This window comes from Petromyzon marinus, chromosome 27 (genome assembly GCF_048934315.1).
Source record: "Petromyzon marinus isolate PM22_M1 ecotype Great Lakes invasive population chromosome 27, UKy_Petmar_22M1.pri1.0, whole genome shotgun sequence".
Lineage (NCBI taxonomy): Eukaryota > Metazoa > Chordata > Hyperoartia > Petromyzontiformes > Petromyzontidae > Petromyzon > Petromyzon marinus.
Window position 1 is genome coordinate 9,023,297 of NC_133693.1, and position 17,445 is coordinate 9,040,741.

At 44.3% G+C, this 17,445-nt stretch overlaps 1 protein-coding gene across 1 annotated transcript in view; it reads left to right on the forward strand.

The window, feature by feature from the left end:
• Positions 1-17,445, forward strand: part of ADGRB3 (adhesion G protein-coupled receptor B3) — a 174,946-nt gene that overhangs the window by 18,255 nt on the left and 139,246 nt on the right. The window contains exon 3 of the mRNA XM_032961547.2: positions 16,029-16,136. Coding sequence (XP_032817438.2) covers positions 16,029-16,136 — 108 coding nt within the window. The remainder of the gene's footprint in view (positions 1-16,028; positions 16,137-17,445) is intronic.

Here is a 17,445-nt window from a genome sequence, read left to right on the forward strand (position 1 = left end):
TGCAAGGATCACCGGAGTTCACGCGATGGTTTATGCTCCTCGACGAGAACAGCAAGGCATTGTGGTTCATTTGTGGCACGCACTTTGAGTGTAATTAGTGCGACCTTACAATGTATTCACTCGGCAACTGGAAGCCAATGCAGCTGGCCGGGCACGGTCGGATCTTGCAGTACCACGTCACGACACGTGGTAGGGAATTCTGTACACACTGCAGCTTGTTAGTTGTTTTTTTTATTGTTGTCAGACGTCCCGTAGAGTTAGTGAGTTGCAATAATCTAGCCTTGTCCATGCTATGCTCCACGCCACTGTGTTGGTGCCCCCCCCCGCCGCCCCTCACACAATAACTGTATTGCACCCCTCCCCCCCCCCCCCATTTTGAGAGAAGCTGGGGCAGGGCCCTCTGTTGTACAGTTTTGCTGAAATAGGAACGATTCACGAGTGAAAGGATGACGATGTGAAGCGAGGAATCTCTGAATGTGCATTGCTTAGATTAACTTTGGAAATTTAATTATAATCGTCTCTCTGATACTTTTATTGGGGTTTCCCCATCTTAATCCGCCAATGCCATTTCAGTCAACTTTAACCAAGTTGTGGCAATTAGGAACGTTGTTAAATCGTGCAAGCTTACTCCATCTCCAACCAGCTAGTTTGCACCGTGGTTCGAGTGTGCAACTTTCAATCAAATGGTTGCGAGTTTCAATCTCAGTGGGAAGTCGCATTCCATTGAAATGTTGCGTTATCAACACAACTCAGGCTGTTGATGGAGATGAACACCATCCCATGCTCATTTGAGATCGGACACATAGACCAAGGGAATCGGTTGGACCACATGATATATTTAATGTAAAATGTGTGAGATGTTACGATCAAAATATCTAATATTTTTCACATTCTCAGCTATCCTACGCATGTTTATTTTAGACTGCATTCACTCTGCATCAAAGAATGGCTCCAGAAGTTGATGTCGCAGAACTACTTCTGAGGTCACTTCCGTAGGCCTCTTTATCCACACCCAGCGCACACCTTCTCGCGCCATGCAAAGAACGTTCCTCGCCTGCCAATCAAACCAACATTTCTAAGTTCTTGGAGATAGATTTTCAGATAAAGAAAGTGCAACACCAAATAATTTGACAACGTGTGGCTGTCCAGGTTCAATCGCAGGATCTCAGCAGTGTTGGCTCAGTTACTCCAACTCCTGAAGCGTCCAGCCACCTCGGCCAAATTCACAATCTGAACAAAATGACTTTGTTGATTATTTTTTTTAGAGGCCAAGACGTTGGCACCTTTTCCCCAAATATTGGATTAATTTTAATCGTCTGCCAACACTTGAGTCAGGCCCTGGTCGATTTGACTTTGACTCCCTGTGTAAACGGCTAAAGCTATTTATTTGGCTTGTATACACTTTGTTTTCTAAACGTGGGAATTGGACATCACAAGCTACATTCATTATCATTGCACAATTTTAATGTGTTGCCTCTCTAATCTCCTTCTAAAGTGCATAATTCAATGTTTTTTTGGGAATAGGGGGGAGGTATGCTCGGAAACAATTCATTTCATTCAATCTCTGCCCCCATACACTCATGCAATACATTATTACGTAATCCGTGCACCGTCATGTTGTTACAGCATACCTTGAAACATTGTGTTAATTAGGATTTAAATAATAATAAGAATAATTAATTTGCCATGCTTAACAGCAATGCCACACCAAGTGCGCGGCCACATTAATCATCCGCACCATTTCGTGTCTTGTTTTCAAGTTGTTTTTGCAAGGCAGCAGATATTCATGCAGCGGTTGCATTTATGCCAAAACAAGTAGAACTTTGAAGATAATAGAAAAAATATATTTGATGTATCGTGCTGTTAATGAATGTCCCCTTTAAGAAGACATGGTGTGTGAGATGGCCAGACTGGTCATGGCTCAAGGCGTTAAGCCCACGCCGCTGAAATCCGCGGCTCAATATGCATGTTTCAGCCAGACGGATTTAAACTGCGTTCTTACGTCTAGGACTCAAAGATAATTTCACATGAAAGTCATCGCACGACAATTTAAGTTTTCACTTAATTTGGCTGCCATCCAGAAAACATTTCGTTGCAGCAGGGTGTGTGGAACAGTTATATGACCCTGGGTGTGTGGTCAACTCAAGGGATCTCTGTTCCTTAACACTTGTGGTGAGGCAGTACTCTGCGAGGGCTCAGAATGGATGCTTCACCGGGTGACATTGTGACGATAGCGCAATAAACGTTTAATTAGGGAAATAACCTTTTTTTAAAAATATATATGGGAAGTTAATGGCTGATTTGGACAAATGTTTTATTAAATGCAGAATGCCACGTTTCACGATGTTTTCCATCTGAAATTAATTGAGATATTCACTCAATTTTGATTACTCTAAATGAGAAAGTATGCCTAAAACATCAATACTCCATACAGCATTGATTATTACCATATGCCATTTATTATGCCTGCTTTGAATGCAGCCGAGAAAATGCAATTTTTTTTCCAATCTCATTATCTTGGGCACCATTTGGAGTAATCATTGTCCTTAATTTTCTCGCAAAAGCCTTCTTGAATTTTCTAAACTCGTTTGCTGGATGGTCCTCCTACTTGGGATGTTCGGCCAGTTAAAAGAATGTGGGTTAAAAACCTACATTCTGTACTCCCCTCGACAGAGAGATGTGTGTGAATGCAGCTTCACGCCAACATCAAAGGGGTTAATTGGTGACACAAAATGGTTCCTGTCAAGTCACCAGTTATAGGAATACAATCTCATTTCTCATCTTTAAAAATTAAACACGACATGCGGTGCAAACCCCCCAATGCCAAAGATCAGATAGGAGAATTTATATTTTTTTGATTGAACTCTTGATTTATTTACTTTTGCACTCCTCTGTTCTCTTACTGTATTGACACTGCTTTAATTAGCTAACAAAGGCTTAAAATGATTTTTTTTCACTAGCCCGATCAAGGACTTGCCAATGACGGTGGCTTAGAGGTCTATTGATATTAAGTCCATCCCTTGTAAAAGCTAAAAAGACACGCAGATATTTCAATAAATCACGGACATGGTGGTGATCTGCTTCAAAGGGCATTTTAAAACACTGAACTGTCCTGTGATGCCCTCTTTCTGACCTGGTTTAAAAGAGAATTGTATATTTCCTTTTTAAATGTTTTTTTTGCACGTAAATATCATAACCTTACTGCTTAAAAAGAAGAACAAAAACAAAGGCTTGCAAATGTCCCGGTGGTTGTTGTGGTTTCTCTGTTGATAGTGGTAGTGCTGGTGGTGATGTTGATCTTGATGGAAGAATTAACGCTCATGGTGCTAGTATTGGCCTTAGTGATGGCAGCAGTTAAAATGAAGGTAGTGGTGGTGGTGGTGTTGTTGGTTGAGGGTAGTTGCTTCAAAGGTGGTGGTAGCAATGTTTATGGCAGTGGTGTTGGTTGTAGTGGGGAGCGGTGGCACAGCGGTTAGTGCACTGCGCTACAAACACGACGATCCAAGCTTGAGTCCCGCTCAGAACCAATAACAATAGTGAATATTTGCACCAGTCCTGGACCTCCCCTAAGTTGACTCAGACTCAAATGAGTGCCTTGTGCGATGTGTATAAAAACATCAGTACCGGGGAGACAAAGGCGGCCGGGCGTGGTGTTGACCATCCCCTACCCCTTCGTGTTGCTGTACCAGCCTCCATAGGTGCTCGCTAACAGCACTTGCTCTCAACGTGTGTTAAGGCTGTGGGTCACCAATGCTCACTGGACCGATCAGTGCCTGCAATGTGATCCCCCTTGTTTACCGGGAAATCACATCGCAAATGCATGATTTAATTTACTTCGGCAGGAAGGGCCCGAACAAGCTGGTCGCCTGTACTTCATTGGTGTCCTGCGACGGTACAGATGTTGTCCAGTACACTCGGAGCAGCTGGCTCTTTGATTAGCCACGCGTGGTGGACGGATTGATGCACATCACATTTCCTCGGTACCACAATTTTGTTTCAGCAATCAATTATTTTCTATGAACGTCGCATTGAATGGTATTACCTCTCTCGTGGCTGCGAGGATCGACGTGAACCAATTACGTGCGACATATACGACTTGAAGAACAAAACACACCTCTCCTCTCACGCACGCAAAATCCAATGCGTGTGTCCGTGAACTCAAGGGTACGATATTACTCGAACAAGCGATGCATTTCGCTCCACCCTCAGTGGGCACGGTCATTGTAGCGTCAAAATGAGCGAGCGTTGGACAAGAAAAAAAAATAATTCCATCTGCGAGCCTCTTGTGTGAGCCGAAGGGACACATCCTTGAAGAATGTTCTCGCCCGTTGGGTTGAGCAAAGGATTGGGGAGGGCACGGGGAGTGGGAAGCGCGTGACCCGCGATACAACACGTCCAGTACAAGTTGTTGGGTCACCCGTGGCCACACAGAAAAAGTGGCTTTGTTCGTGAGGGACGACCATTAGAATCGCGATGGGGCCACACAAAGACATCACCCGCGTGGCTTTGCAGTCTCCAGGTTCTTCACATTGGACCTCTGGTCTCAGGTCACGCGAGATCTCTCTCCCTCTCTCTCGCTCTCTCCTGCAGACTCAGCTGGAGTGTCTCTGTAGCTAGAGGCAAGTTTCTGAAAGCGTTCGAGCTGTATAGCCCTCATTAAAGTCCATTCGTGCTGGGCTTTTTGTATTTTTGGTGTGGGCGGTAGGTGTGCGCGCAACGGAACTTGGTAGTGGAAGTGCTCCACCTCTGGACTTTAAAACCGCATACCGACTGATTGTGAAGCCTCCCGTGATTCAATTACAATTCTGAAATGTCAAACTATGACAGGGGGTGGGGGGGGGGGAATTGAAAAAAAAATCAATAAAAGCTGCATAGGTCCCAGTGGTTGGCTCCATTGCCTTTGCTGCCACTGCCGCCAGTTTGCACGTGGCGAGCGGTTTTGATGAGTGCAGCAGCAGCAGCGCCTGTGGTTGATGTAAAGTTGATGTAACGTGAAGTTTCACCTCATCTTTGGGGGGGGGGGGGGGGGCTGTTGTCTCGATCACCTGCAGGTTTCTCAACAAACGATCGCGCGCCATTGGAAAGTTCACAATTTCTCGACGCTCGTTTTGCCCTGCGGCTGAGACCACGCGGGCATTCATTAAAAAAGAAACCCACCGTGGGATTCCATCCTCGCCCACTCGTCATTCTGTTGGAGACCTCAGCCGAGCCGAGCGAGCGAGCGAAAGTTTTGTTAACTCCTATTCGGAACGATGACGATGAAGACACTCGCGAGTCTTTGTAAATTGCATGCGGGTGTCTTGGTTAAATTTGAAGGGCTGTAACTAATTCTCTCCGAATGGCTGGGCCGCCTTTTTCACGCAAGCCACTGGCTTCGTCTGCTCTCTGTCTCCACGAGCCGATCGGCGGACGCTATAACGCAGCGGCCGATCAATCGAAGTCATCGCCTTTTGCCGCCGTTTGCAGGATTTGACTTTGGCGCGATCGATGGTTGTTGGTCAGGCTTGATGGAAAGTGATACACACACCACCAAAACACATTCTGTCTACTCGCTCTGCCAGTGATGTGAAGTTGTAGACTTGGTATAAATAACAGAGCCACCATGCAAACACAGAAGCGGAGTCGTTGTTAGACTAAAAATTGACAGTGGGGCCCCCCTAATACGTTGCACTGGAATGCTGTTTTTTTTCAGTTCAAAACCCCTCCGGGCAGCAATGCAAGGCACTTGTTCAAGTGAACTTCATTCACAGTGTCTATAATTAGCCTTCCACAGAGGACCGCTGTGTTTTGTGATATGTATTGAAGGTCATAAAACAAGAGTCCGAATTGAGTTTCAGACCTTTGATAAGAACGCGATGTTCATTCGTCATGGCCCTTGGCTAATCGATGTCTAGGAGCTGTGCTATAGCACTGTGACACGTAAAAATTGCGAAACGTTTCAAGAGGAGGTTGTCAAGTTTTAGGTATTAAGATGGCCTCAAACGAATGCGTGCATATGGAAAATGAGCAGAATCTCGTACAGTGCGGCATTGAGCAACTACCGTAACAATTTTATTGCATCTTTTTTAACGTCCATTTTCTTTTGTCAAGCTGTTATAAAATTGCTGATGCCAGCAATGAGGAGTGCAGCAGTAAAATAAACAATGGAAGGGAAATCGTTCCATTCCCCGCATGAGTTAACACACTATCTCAATACACAGCATGCAAAATTACAGCCACAGCAATAAACCATTCCCTTGTTGTTGCAGGAGTTCAGAGACTTAAAAAAAATATTAAATAGTAAAAAAATGACGACAGACAGATGGAGAGAGACTCTGAACGACGGCTGTCATAAAGGTATAACAATAGATTAGAAATTGACACATTGGCCAATGTATCACACATTCTGGAGCGACAGAGATATAATGTTAAATGTTTCGCTTGAGTCTCTATTCACCAAACCTCGCTACTGTTCTTCTAAGAGGGTCCTACCAAGGTTTCACGGCGTACGGTGCTGGCACGGTTACTTTGCGTAATCCCATTCGAGTGATTTTGCGGGTAATCGTGAGCGAAGTTGCTCGCATGTTTTTTTTGTCTTCAAGTAACATCGTATACAGTACGTATTTCGGTTTTTTTTTAAAGAAGAAAAAAATGTGCCTGACTTGCCTTCATTAGTACTAAAGAGCTCCGAAGGAAAGTCATTGAGGCATGAATGGCATCGCGCTGAACAGAAAGTTCGTGACTGGAATGTCTACGCAGGGTTGGGGATTAAAAAAAAACTTCTCCAGCGTGGAGCCCCTGCGTTGCAGATCACTAATTGCCTTTCTCCTGCTCCTCCTCCATACATTTCCGGGACATTCATGATGCATACGTTTAAAGTAAGGGCCCCGGTTTAGTAACGAAATGTGGCGATTAGACTTTTTTTTTGGTGCTGTCATTACTTAAAACGATCGGTTTAAATATCGATCAAGCGAATGTGTTTATTTGCACGAATCTGTTGAAAAAAATATATACGTGATATTTTCCCACAACAGCCGTGCATTTCATTTGTTAAATTGGTAAAGGAGTAGTTATGTTTGAAATAGAGCAAGATTTTGACACGCATTCAATTTATACACACGGCATGATTGTAAACACTAACGTTTAGTCAACTACGATATGTAGACTCATGAGGGTTGCGCAACGATCGCTGGCTGGGGTTGATAAAAGTTTTGACAAGCCCAATCTCACCGGCATCCGACGGGTGCCGCAGAGCCTCTAACCCAAAATTGGCTTCGAAAAAACTGTGACACGAGAACGCGAGACGCATTAACAAGCAACAACCCCGCAACAACATAATCATCATCATTAACACTGCCTCAACAATTAATACTGTGCCGTACTTTTTTTTGTTTAAACGGTCCTCCTTCATAGCAGGGAGAGGACGGTCAGCTTGTTCGACTGACAAAAGAGACAACAGTTTCCAATGGTCGTGATTTAAAAGCACTCTAATGGAGGAGACAGGGAGGCTCAGGGGTCAGACGCGCTGAGCCGGCATTACTGAGGTCCTTGGTTTGGATCTAGGCAGCCACCCGTGATTAAACTGGGCTCTCAAGTGTAACGAGTTTGATGGGTCCTCCGTTCATTTGCCAGTGACTCTGCGGCCGTCTGGAAGGCTCTTCCTTCCGATATTGGGAAGACACTGGAGCTATGCACTTTTACATCATCTAGATTGAAAACTCATTTGTTTAGAACTGCTTTTTGTCTTTAGTTTGTTGTCCTTCCCCCGCACCTCCGATTAGTGCAGTTGGATACGTACAGGGCGAAAGAAGTTCAACATACATACAAAAAACATACAAATTTGGGTTTCACTATACGGTATGTGGTTGAATTCCAACTCTGAGAAGGATGGACTATCTAGTTAAATGTGGGTGTTCGTTTAAATTGGTTACATTCCTGCTCTTTAGAGTTAATTATGTATCCTAATCTCGCAGCACAGCCGTTTCAAAACAATGGTGCAAGTTTATTTAAATCCCCCCCCCCCTGTCCAACCAGCGGTTTAAATTGATAAACCACAATTAAGTCTATCGGCAGGTCCCACGTGGGCGGGTAAAGTGTAGGTACCCCTACCCCTTTCACACGTCTGGCTCGCGTGGCAGAGCAACCCAAAACGACTCTCCAGAGGCAGCTGGATCTCTCTCAAGAGGTAATTTCTTTAGAACTACTTGTTGTGTTTAGTTTGTTGTTGTTGTGTTCAGTTTGTTGTCCTTCCCCCTGCACCGCTGATTAGTACGGTGGGCTACGTAGGTTGCGAAATAAGTTCAACATACAGGGACTCCTCTACTTACGAACGAGTTAGGCTCCAGAGGTCTGTTCGTAAGTTGATGTGTTTGTAAGTCCAGATTTGCTCCTGTAGAATCCTAACATGTTTTACGGCATGTACACTTAAAAGTTGTTTAATCTCCTGTAGATATACATGCCACTGGTTCTTCATATCCTGCAGATGTAGATACCACCGGTTCTTCATGTTCTGCAGATATAGATGCCACTGGTTCTTCATGTCCTGCAGATGTAGATGCCACTGGTTCTTCATGTTCTGCAGATGTAGATGCCACTGGTTCTTCATGTTCTGCAGATGTAGATGCCACTGGCTCTTCATGTTCTGCAGCTGTAATTGCCACTGGTTCTTCATGTTCCGCAGATATAGATGCCACTGGGTCTTCATGTTCTGCAGATGCAGATGCCACTGGTTCTTCACGTTCTGCATATGTAGATGCCACTGGCTCTTCATGTTCTGCAGATGTAGATGCTACTCATTCTTCATGATCTGCAGATATAGATGCCACTGGTTCTTCATGTTCTGCCGATGTAGATGCCGCTAGTTCTTCATGTTCTGCAGCTGTAGATGCCACTGGTTCTTCATGTCCTGCAGATGTAGATGCCACTGGTTCTTCATGTTCTGCAGATGAAGATGACACTGGTTCTTCATGTTCTGCAGATGTAGATGCCACTGGCTCTTCACGTTCTGCAGATGTAGATGCCACTGGGTCTTCACATCCTCCAGGTGTAGATGCTAATTCCCTTTGGTGCTCGTGTTTCCTCTCTACTCTGTTCTCTTCATAAATCAACTTGTAACAGGCAATAGCATCGAAAACAGCTGCCAACACTCAAGTAAACCTTTCAGTGTTTGGGTCCTGAGGTTCAAAACAAGCCAGGCAGAAATGCTGGGAATTCTGGGTAATGACACCAAACAAGCACCGCCATATATTGTGTGACGAGTCTTGAACAGGCAACTGGACATACGGACAGGCTTGTTCGTATCTATGAAAGTTCCTAAGTCGAAAATTCGTAAGAAGATGAGTCCCTGTACATACATGCAAATGTGGGCTACACTTTATTTGGCCTCTAAAGGGATCCCTCTAGTGGGGACCCTTCCACCATGAGCAGGGGTGACCATGCAATTGCAGCGTGAATCCAAAAGTCAGGACACATAGGGTTATTACGTTTATAAACAAACAAAATATCACGAACGGGTTATTTAATTTATTTTAACAACAACAAAATGCAAACTGACTTGCGTTGATGCATGCGTGAATTCCCTTCTGAAATTAGTTGAGGGCTTGTTTAAGATTACAAGGTGTCATCTTTGAACGTTCATCAATTATACTCCATCTCGAATCGTTCACGGTTCTTGGTCGAGTTTTGTTATCGATGGATTTCAGGTGACTCCCACGGGAAGAAGAAGCTATATATTAATAATGATAATAGATACAATATTCACTTAAAGAATAAACGATTAAAATGTTTTGATGCCAGTGTTAAAATAAATTAGATAGTCCTTTGTGTCCTGACTTTTGGGCCACCCTGTTTATACTGTACTGTATTGGCTTGAGTGACATGCAACAGACATATATCTCCAGAAGTGCGTGCAGATAGCATCACTGAAAGGGTTCTCCAAAATAGTTCTGTTAAATCCCCTTCAGTGGGCCATTTTCTTGCATGGGGTGATGAATTTGCTCTGCGAATGTTCCGAACGGGATCGTCATCTCATGGAGTGATGTCGAAGGCACAGATGGGGGGGGGGGGGGGGATAAGGAAAGTCAAACACAAACACTGATGCCAGTAACAGATGAGTTAACGTTATTGCATTGGCAACAACAGTTCATTTGTTAGTTGTTGGCAATATTTGATCAGCTTTGAGTTTGTCTTACAATTGCGAAAAAAATACATCTCTGCTTGTTTCAGTGACAAGTTTTCTTTTAATGATGATGATGAAATATTATGCTAAGATTATTATTGGCAACGTGGACAGGTGAAGTGCATCATTCTGTACTTCCCCAGTCACACGGAACACACTCTGTGAAGTTACGGCACTTGTACACAACGTAAGTACTCGACCATAGCGACATATAACAAATACGGAGCGGACATGTGTCTCTTGCACCACAAGCAATACAATAACATTACATTTTAATTCGTCAGCGTATTGGGCCCTCTGGACCAGTGTTTTTTGCAGTGGCATTTTTTTTTTTGTTAAAGCAGGGAGCCCTCTCACTCGTTCCCACCTTTTGAATCCCATCAGTGGAGTGACCTGGTGTTCAGCACGGGACAGAGACGTAGCAGCTTGTGGGCAGTGTTCCCACTCAAGGGCTCATCTTGTTTTTCAAGAGGGCGAAAATTCAGCAATAGATTGCTTGCAACACATCGTAGGCTAGCTTCTTCGGTGATGTTGCTTGTTTGTTGCATGCGTATGCATCGACAACTAAGGGAAACTCTACAGCGATGCTGCAACATTTTTCTTATGAATGCGGCCATTTTCAGTCACAGCTATTTTCACGTGTAATGAGGCCACTTGGCTCAAGATTTCATTGCAATTCCGATCGCTGTCCAAGCATGTGTCTGAGCAACCACATTACTGGCTCGTTGACATGATTGTGTGTGTGTTTTTTCTCTCTCACAAAGGTAGGTGAGATTGCTCATTTTGCTGTATTTGAACTTGAAAGGCATCGCCGTGTTTGGACCACTTGCTTCCCAAGGGTTCGTGAGCCATTTGCAGAGTGCAGTGCGCATCGATGCAGCAAGGGGTTGCACTCCAGTGTGGCTCGTTCACCTACCCAAGTTCAAAGTTCATTGGGTCTCGCCCAAATCCAATCCGTGGTGGGTGCTGTGCTGTGCTGTGCGCCCGTGTGTTTCTTTTAGCAGCCATTGGACCGAGCCAGATTGCATAAATTAAATATCCCACTGTGCTACTTTAGAGGGTTCCATTTTGTGCTTGGTTTTATTTGCCAAATGAAGCACACCGCCGAAAGACATGATACACTTAATTTATTCATTCATTTATTCGTTCGTTCGTTCGTCCGTTTCTGCGGAGACTCGCGACGCGGAGAAGCAGCGGCGGCAGAGATCGCTCGCTCGTCTCCCATTGTATCGGCCACTGAGATTGACGAGGATCCCTACACAGTGGAAACCTGGGTGGGTGTGGGGGGGGTGGAGCTAGGTGCATGGAGGATGAAAGCACAGTGCAACAAACGCAATTTGCTTCGTGAAAGTCCGAGTCGCGTGCGAATATAGAATTAATTCTTTGATCTTAACGTCGTGGTGAATGTAGCCGTCTCTAGGGGCAGCAGACATCGTGTACACCCATTGCATTTAACGTTACACAAATTTAAACACGTGGGCATTTCAGAGTGTAATCATCGATAATAAATCATGAGTCTCGAGACTCCTTTCACCAGGGTCCTCCAGAATGATGTTTGGCCGATTCTTTATTGAGAATTTTTTTTTTTAATGTGCAGCATAGAATCTTTGGCAACCACGGTTCGAGCCGCAATAACGCACGGATGATGGGCGACAGTGTATGCCAGGTTGCCAAGGGCACCTGTGGTGGTGGGGGGGGGGGTGGGCGCGGGGAGGGCTGTGTTACGCTGTGAGCAGCAAAGAACAATGCAGGAAAGACGTTGTTGTTGTGCGGTGCTTCATTGCTCACACGTCCGTGCTCACCCCGCCGTCACCGCTTTGCAATAGCCCGCATGGCGGAGTATGGTCGAATAACACCCTGGAGGAATCCGATGAGAAACGTCGTGTTCTTTTTTTGATTTTTATTTTTTAGATCTACGTGACTTTACCGAAGGAACCAGAGAGTATGGATTCCTGCAGTCACGAAAGCTTCAATTGAAGACTGATGTGAATTAATCGTCTAAATCCTCGCCTAAAAAAGAGAAAGGCCCCTTTGCCCGCCGTGACGTGGGCGCAATTTGCGGGGAGAGGCTTTCGCTTTAACTGTATGCTCAGCCAACCCTCTAAGAATGCAGAGAGCATCCTCCTCCGCGTAGACGCACGGCAGAACCGGCGAGGGTGTGCGTGTCTCGGCCCACAAAATAATCGCACGCGTGCAAAATTACCGTGACTCACGCGCACGGTAATCGCAGGCGGCGCCCTGATTTCAGCAAAGGCGAATTGTGCCAGAATGCACGGTAACATTATTTCGTTCGAAACTCTGCTGTCAGTTGGCAAACAAAGATTAAAATTCAGCTCATGGCCTTTATGAGCCACCGTGTGCGTTGTGCATTCTGCCACTTTATTACATAAAATTACAAATATTTAAAGCAGTTGAAGAACGTCCTTACTTTTTTCTAACTGGATAGCTTTATAAAGTATTTGCTTCATGACTACGCCGTATGCTGTTTTTTTTATACGCTGTTCCTTTAATGCAACTCGTGCCAAGCTATTCTAAAACAAGTGGAATAATTAATGCTATTCCTCGAGCAAATTATACTCTAAAATGCAATTGATTTTAAGACAGACTCTGTGATAAAACTACTCCACTTCAATATATTATTACAACGCTTCAAGTGCAACGTGGGTGCAATGCACTCGGGCAAACCTGCATTGGGTCAGACGGGTAGTGTTTTAAATGGCTTTGTCTCCTATGACTGGAGTCTACCCAAAGGATCTGACACTGAGAACCAGGGAACCAGGAATGTGGCAACCTTAGTTTGAAGTAGGGCTCTACATTTGGATGTTTGGCCATACTGAGCGGTGGTGGCTTTGCACACGGCCTGTATCCAGGACTTTGGAGGCAATCGTTGATGGATCGCACAAATGTCGTGAAACGCCACAATCCATCCAGATCCTTCACATGAGATCATCCCATCGCTCCATCTCCATCGTGGTCACCTCTTGGGCAGATTACGTATTTTGGCTGGTATTCCATCACCAGCCTTGACCATCATCCCTTCTAGCAATGTGTTCTGCCCAAACCCACTTTCCTTCAGTCAACATGACATCTCTGATTTGCATTTGCTCTCTGGTCCATGCTTTTCTCTTTCTGTCTCTCAGCGGAATCCCTGGTACACCACCACTCTATGCTTCTTTGCACAATATGCATTTGTATTCAGTGTTATATACCAGTATCTATATAAATCATCCATGCACTCGACTGAAAAATTAGTTTTTTACCCACATTGATATATTGCTTTTCACTTTTAAGTTAATTGTCTCAATTTTGACTCCGATCCATCTTCAATCATTGCTCATGGTATTTTCTTGTGATCGCAAACAATTGTCACGCACACACGCACATGTAAGGTAAAGGTACAGCCCTACAACTGCTTGCTCACAACCCTGACTGGCGGTAGAACCTCTCTACAAGTGCGTATAGTTGGCATCCTGTTCCACGCCCGGCCAATTTCTTTGGAAGAAAAATGCATTGCAATGGAATATCCATACTGCGTTTTTTTTTTCAGCGTGGCTTAGCAATGGAAGCGTTTATGTAGACAACCCGCTGCTTATTCCATCTCACCGACTGACATTTTTTTTGTTAAACCGCTGCTGCATCAGATTCTGGTTCCAGGCTAGAAGGTAATTAAAGTCGCTCTTGATATCTACTACGATCTGTGCAGCAAAGGGCAGCAGATAACTGACAGGGTTGACGTTTGACGTCATTGCAGTATCCCTGTCCTGTGCACAACATTGCAGTCCGTCCAAAACCTCGATACATCCTTGCAGACTGAGTCTGTTCGGGAATTGTGCATTGCTATATTGAAATGTTATTCAAGTGGAGTTGGCATGACTCTGGCGCATTGTGGTATATCAGATATGAATGCAGAGAACACTGACACTAATTACTGTAGAAAGTTATTTTTTTATCATCATATCATCGGCAATTGTCTATCCACTGCTGGATGAAGGCCTTTGCCAAGCCGTTTCCATCTCTCAAGGTCATGTGATGGTACGTCATGATCCCCCCCATGCCGAGCCGATTGCATCGCTCAATTTCCACGATGGACATCCACTTGGGCGTGTTCCCTGATTTTGGATGCAGCTCCGTCATTAGTCTCGACCACCGTGATGACATCATCATCATCCCTCGTTACATATCCGTGGCCTGGCCTGCCGAAGTCCACTCATGGTCCTTACTGTCCTTACCTCGTCTCCCCCACACTTCATCTTACTCAAGCACATGGACTGAACTTGGTATAGCAGTGGCATGAAGGAACATTGTTTTTATTCAGCCAAATAACAGCTGAGCTTTTTTTAAATAGGGCACTTGATGAAAAATGGCTGTACTACAAATAGCCCTTGGGTAGTCATATGACATATATCTATGACTTGATTGGAAGTTTCCATCTCGGTTGCCTACTAGAGAAAGACCAATCAGCTTTGTCCAGTTTTGGACAACATATTTCTTACAATATATAACTAATGCGGTAACTGTTGCCGATGACGATTTCTGGCAATAATTGTCCTGAAATAGGCTCCGAGTGCATCATGCCTTTTACAGGCACTTAGTGGAGTGCAAAGGTGATAGCGTCGGTTTTGCATCGATGAGCATGTGCAGTGTTCTATCGTGACTGACACGTTTATCCTTTAGTTCCCCTCCAGCTGTATCATTTTAGATGCCATGAATGACATCAAAGCCTAAGACTATGGCTGGTAATCTGAACAATACCCAGAGGGCATATCAATACGATAAGGTGTACTATCGGTGCAATCTCATTTGACAAACAAGATGGAGTCACTAGTGGAAAGCACAGTTAAGAAAACGTTACCACAGCTATTCTTACGTCAATTGCAGCTGTTATAATGACCGGCATAAACGTTTTAGCATTTGTACTTTTTAAATTAGTTTATGTGAAAATACATTGAGATGCTAATTGCATTGTCCCATGGTTTGTGGAAACAGCGGTTGGTATTCCACCACTTCCCAACGGCAAGCCCTTACAGTCTTCTCCAAATCAAAATGCGCATGTTTATCAGCATCCTTCATTCAGATGTCATCTAGATAATGTGCATCGGACGTGTTTGTTGATTACTAAACAAGTAAAGCTGGCCAATGGGCTATGGGGAAAGAGGAACTCGCACTACAGCTTAATTGTAACTAACCTTCAGATTCCACAAAAATGACCTTCTTGATGTGAACTTCAAGATTTTGTTAAAAGGAAATTCGTGTCTCGGCCAATCTCAAGTTTTGCTTCAATCACCATCTTGCAAAAGCTCTGAGTTTAACTGTATTACTAGTGGGTGGGTGTTATCATCTGCCAAACCCAACGTAAAGTTTCCTAAGTTATGCCTTTGGTGTATGCATTGTATTTGTTGACAAATATAAGAGTAAGAGAGAGATATTTTTAAATACTACACAGAATGACACACCATTAACCGCATCAGCTTTAATGAACAGATTAAAACGCAATGATGCACAAAATTGCGAACGGCCGTGCATAAAGCTGTAAATAGGTTAATGTTGTGGCCGTTTCTCGTAGATTATTTAGATAATTTGCCTGCTATAAATTTCAACATGTTGACCCACTTCGTTGAGCTATCATTTGTGGCCAGGTCACTTCTGAAAAAAAGAAGCTAAGAGCTAAGTGGATTTTACCTGGTAACATAAAAAGAGTTTAGTTTGTTTGTATTTTTTGTTTGTGATTTTCTTACCTTTTCTATACTATGCATTCCTATCGTATTTTTGTATTATTTGTTGTTGTAACATTCGAACCTGCCCCGAGTGTACAGCTATGAAAAAGAGCTGCATCGCTCATGAATATTCTGATGTTTTAAAAATCTCTCCGCAGACTGGCTGCCTCTCCCTCTGACAGCCCCTCGGAGTCAAGGCCTTCGCTCGCTGGAGGTTCAAGGCAAGCGACTCCAAACCCGGAGGCCATTCTCCTCGCAGCAGTACGGTCAGTCCCCGGCTCCTCGCGAACAACTGTATCCAGGTCGGCTCCCATTCGCACCCACTCTGAATCAACAATATGGCAGACACGCCAGGAACTTTGACGTGTTTGGGGGTCGTGGGCCATGGGAATGTAATGACGCATTCATTCGTTCGTCCGTTGAATGACACTTGATTGTGAAGCTCACGGCACACGCGTCGAATCATGCGCATAAGAATTGGCGCACATCAAGGCCTGACGTCAGCCGCGAGAGGCCACTACATTCACACCAGTGTAAAAACTAATGAATTGTTGAAGTGAATTGGGAATTTTGAATCTGAATTGTGACATTATCATTAAATGGCTGTGGTGGGTGGGGGGTTAATAGTTTCACCATTAATGTACTAGCGATGGCTGGTGATGATGAATGCCTTTACCATGTAATTTTCGAGGCAGGGTTTGGTGGATTGCGTTGGGTTTGTGAAACCTGCTGGGCTTGCGAGGTGGCCAGGAGAAGATAGGCCATAAAATGAGTTGATGGACGTGTGTGTGGATCTGGTCGTATTATCCCCTCATAGGTGTGGGCTTTCTCCAATCACTCTGATTTTCTCCGAAGAGAAAAAAAACCTGCCTACCCATCAAAATGCAGGCCTTCCTGAAAGAGAGTCTCAGTGAGTTGATGGTCTCAGCCTGGTTACCAACGATTGTATTTTTATTTAAACCTAACTTTAATTTTGGTGTCTTACTTAATCACATGTTAGATTTCATAACTTAAAATGTCGGTTTAATTCCCATGTGGTAAACACTCTTAGTAGGACGTCTAATCGTGCAACCACTAGTTTGGTCAAGAGGCCATTCGAATAGACTTCAAAGTAAGTTGTGAAATGATTTTCAAGGTGCCTTTCACGAACATTTCTCCGACACAATGACAGTTTCATTGCTGTGAGCGTTAGAAACGGAAACGTCTTTGTTTCACGACAGGATGCTGCCAGTGCCATTGAAAAAACAATCGAGGCTCTGGTCAGCGAACTGCATGGTGAAACCGGTGAACCGTTTGCCTTTTGGCGTTCTCTGGTCTGACACTTGTGAGGCTAGGCCATATAGAAGGCTGTCTCTGGTGTAGGCCAATCCTTTTAAAGACAATGCCATATATTATCAGAGCTTGTCTGTTTTCATGTTCACCACAAGTAGTTGATTCCTTGCAAAAGGTATCTATGTGGCGTTTGAACATCTTAACACCTGTTTTATTTCCAGAAAGGGTAAATCCCTATTCTTACTTTTCATTAACTGAGTTTGATTCCCGGCCATGGCAAACGTCCGTGGCGAGTGAAATCTG